Source organism: Phaseolus vulgaris, chromosome 7, assembly GCF_000499845.2.
Source record: "Phaseolus vulgaris cultivar G19833 chromosome 7, P. vulgaris v2.0, whole genome shotgun sequence".
Taxonomy (NCBI): domain Eukaryota; kingdom Viridiplantae; phylum Streptophyta; class Magnoliopsida; order Fabales; family Fabaceae; genus Phaseolus; species Phaseolus vulgaris.
In genome coordinates, this window is record NC_023753.2 from 19,857,355 (window position 1) to 19,860,207 (window position 2,853).

The following is a 2,853-nucleotide window of genomic DNA, read 5'->3' on the forward strand; positions in this document are numbered from 1 at the left end:
TAAGATACTTCTAACTTTTGTATCCTCGACAAAACTACCAGATACCAGAGCTCTAAAAATCATTTATATGATTTAATGCATACCTCCATCATTTGTACCCATAATCGATCATAAACTTCTGTAACCTATGTAATCAATCACACATACTATATATAACAACTATAACATTGTTAGGATTAAAAGATGTTATATATATATATACATATATATATATATATTAATTATTTTCAAAGGGCTTTCACCAATCCTTTCTTCAAACGCAAATCGTGCAGCATTAAAGATTGTCTGATATATATTTCTTACTTGTCTTTCTAATTTTTACCTCCAAATGTTTTGGTATCAAGAAAATGAAACCCACGTGAAACTGATCTTGTTTTGATTTACTGATTTCTATCCATCAATTTAACCCTTGACCTATCTATTTCTTTTAGGTTTCCTTTTAGCAGAAAATACATATTCTGCTCTACAGTGCCTCCTAAATAGTGAAAATGAATTCTTATAAAAAAAATATAGAGAAAGGTTTTTCTATTTTTTACATAAGCAAAACTCTTCAATGAAATCTCATAGAACATGATTTTTTTTTTTTGTACCCGCGTGAAAGTATTAGATGAAGAATACTGTCGATTTATGAACATTATATGTTTCCATTACATTTACCCAATAGTGCTCAAACAAATTTCTTAAAGTTAGGAGCAATTTAAATGTCATTTTCTTTCTGGCTAAAAGGGTAGTTTTAACTATTTACTCCGTTATCAACTTCAAAAGCATTCATTCATATGGAGGCACAACATAAATTCCACCCCTAATTAAGTGCTAAAAATTAGAGAAAAACTTGAGATTGATGATTGTAGGATGGATTGTCATGGGTATACAGGGCTATAAGTTTCTTCATTAATTTTAGGCCCTTAATATTATATGTAATTTTCAAAATCACCAAATTGGAATTGTAGACCTTGAGGTACTTTAATCTCCCCTAATAAATTCAAACCTAGTCAATGACAGTCGTAGCATGTGCTGATGTGCAGTATATGTTGAATTTAATGATTGACAAGAAAGCAAATGAGAGAATATCCTGTTTACGAATCAAACTCAATCTTCTGAGTAGTATGAAAGAATCATGATTTGAATGCATAATAAACTGAAAACAAGAAAAAAGACACGTCTTCTTGCAAACTTCAATCCTCTTAACTAATTAATATGAACCTCTATTACCTTATAAAAATTGAATTACCATAGAGTGAAAAGAAAAGATAGGTAGGAAAACAATATAACTTGAATATAACACTGTTAATTGTATCTTATAATAAGAATCCAAAAAACACACGTACGAAATACAAGCAAAAGGAGAAAAACCTAGGTTATTGCTGCTCCCATTATATATATATATACACATATTCAACTGTCAAATGCTCTTGCATTCGTGAAGGTTAAGCATTTAGCTGCCTTTTTCTTTCTAGTCTCCTACTTCTTGCATATATATAGTAAACTACAACAATATAATTTATATACCTCAGTGTTAGTTCCGATACTTCTTCATACACCTTTCTAGACATTCAACCTGATAATATGTGGAGAATTTGTGATCAGCTTTCAAATTCTTCCGTTTGTTATACCTGTCTTAATTGGAGAAAAGAGGCTTGCCCTAAAATTCTATCTAAGAATTTCATTTGATTTGTGCTACATGCAATCTTCTCAATTAATTATGTAAAGACGTACATAAATGTGAATTACCTTAAATTATACATAGGCGTTTCAGTATGGATCATGGCCAAGTCTGAGCTCCAAGTCCACTTCATTATCTTTCTGGTTTCCTCTCCTGACTTGATGAATGTTATCATCCACATGATGAGTTTGACCAATTTGGAGACTCAAGTTGGCACCGCCAAGCTCTTGGTTAAAAGTTAAAGATCGAGACCTCGGGTCGTAAAGCTCATAATAAAAGGCACTTGCAGGTGCTGGTGGATGAAATTGCATGTCACAGTTCCTCTGAGACTCCAAAATGGAGTAAGGCCTTGCGGGTTGGTTTAAAGTTTCTGAGACAAAAGGAAAGACTATGGATTCATCACTGTTGAATTTGTTCATTGAAGGTGAAGCGTCAAGTGTTAATTGCTTGGCCTTGGCCCTGTCTCTCCTATGGATATTCATGTGACCCCCTAATGCCTGAGCGTTTGTGAAGCCTCTTTTGCAGAATGTGCACTCATAAGAGCGTTTGGTTCCACCAGTGTCATCATGTGCTTCTTCTTGATCATTTTCATCACTTAAATTCTCAGGGCTGACTGGCTTCTCTGAATTCATAGCAGGGTTAATCAATCAACACACACTTTCTCTCTCCCTTTTTCTTTCTCTCAGAAAGAAATAAATTTGTGAATCTCTTACGCTTAAAGAGATTTGCAAGATGTGAGGGCTTTATATTGAGAAAAGGATGTGTTAGAAAGGTGTGAGATATAGAGACAAGAAGAAAACGTTGGGTAAGACTGTGTAGAAGAGTAGCGGTTTTGTATCAAGAGAGAGTGTGATTTTGGCGTTTTGTCATGGGATTTTCCATTTAGCCGGCTCTATGATGGGTCTAAACCTTGAGAATATTTTTATCACTTCCACCTCTCTCTCTTCCATTTCATTTGATTATAATTTCTTCTTATGTTGCTTTCATGACGTGGTGGTGGTTTTCTTTTGGCATCGCTTGTAATTTCCTTTGCCGCGTCAATGTGACTGATTCTCGCGTACTCACACCAATTCTAATCTTAACAGCAATATTATGAAAAACGTATCATTTTTTAGTGTTTCCCACTTTATTCTCGTTCCATAGCTGTCAATTAACTTGCTATATTTGATTCAAAATGGCAAACAGAATGC

The 2,853-nt window shown here is 33.9% G+C and overlaps 1 protein-coding gene across 1 annotated transcript; it reads right to left on the reverse strand.

Annotated features, from left to right (window-relative positions):
* Positions 1-1,253: 1,253 nt before the first annotated feature.
* Positions 1,254-2,367, reverse strand: LOC137828467 (transcriptional regulator TAC1). Its single transcript, XM_068635064.1, has 2 exons — positions 1,732-2,367; positions 1,254-1,558 (listed from the first exon to the last, which is right to left on the reverse strand). Exon 1 carries the CDS (start codon positions 2,293-2,295, stop codon positions 1,753-1,755), a length of 543 nt encoding a protein of 180 aa, XP_068491165.1. The 5' UTR covers positions 2,296-2,367; the 3' UTR covers positions 1,254-1,558; positions 1,732-1,752.
* Positions 2,368-2,853: the final 486 nt, after the last annotated feature.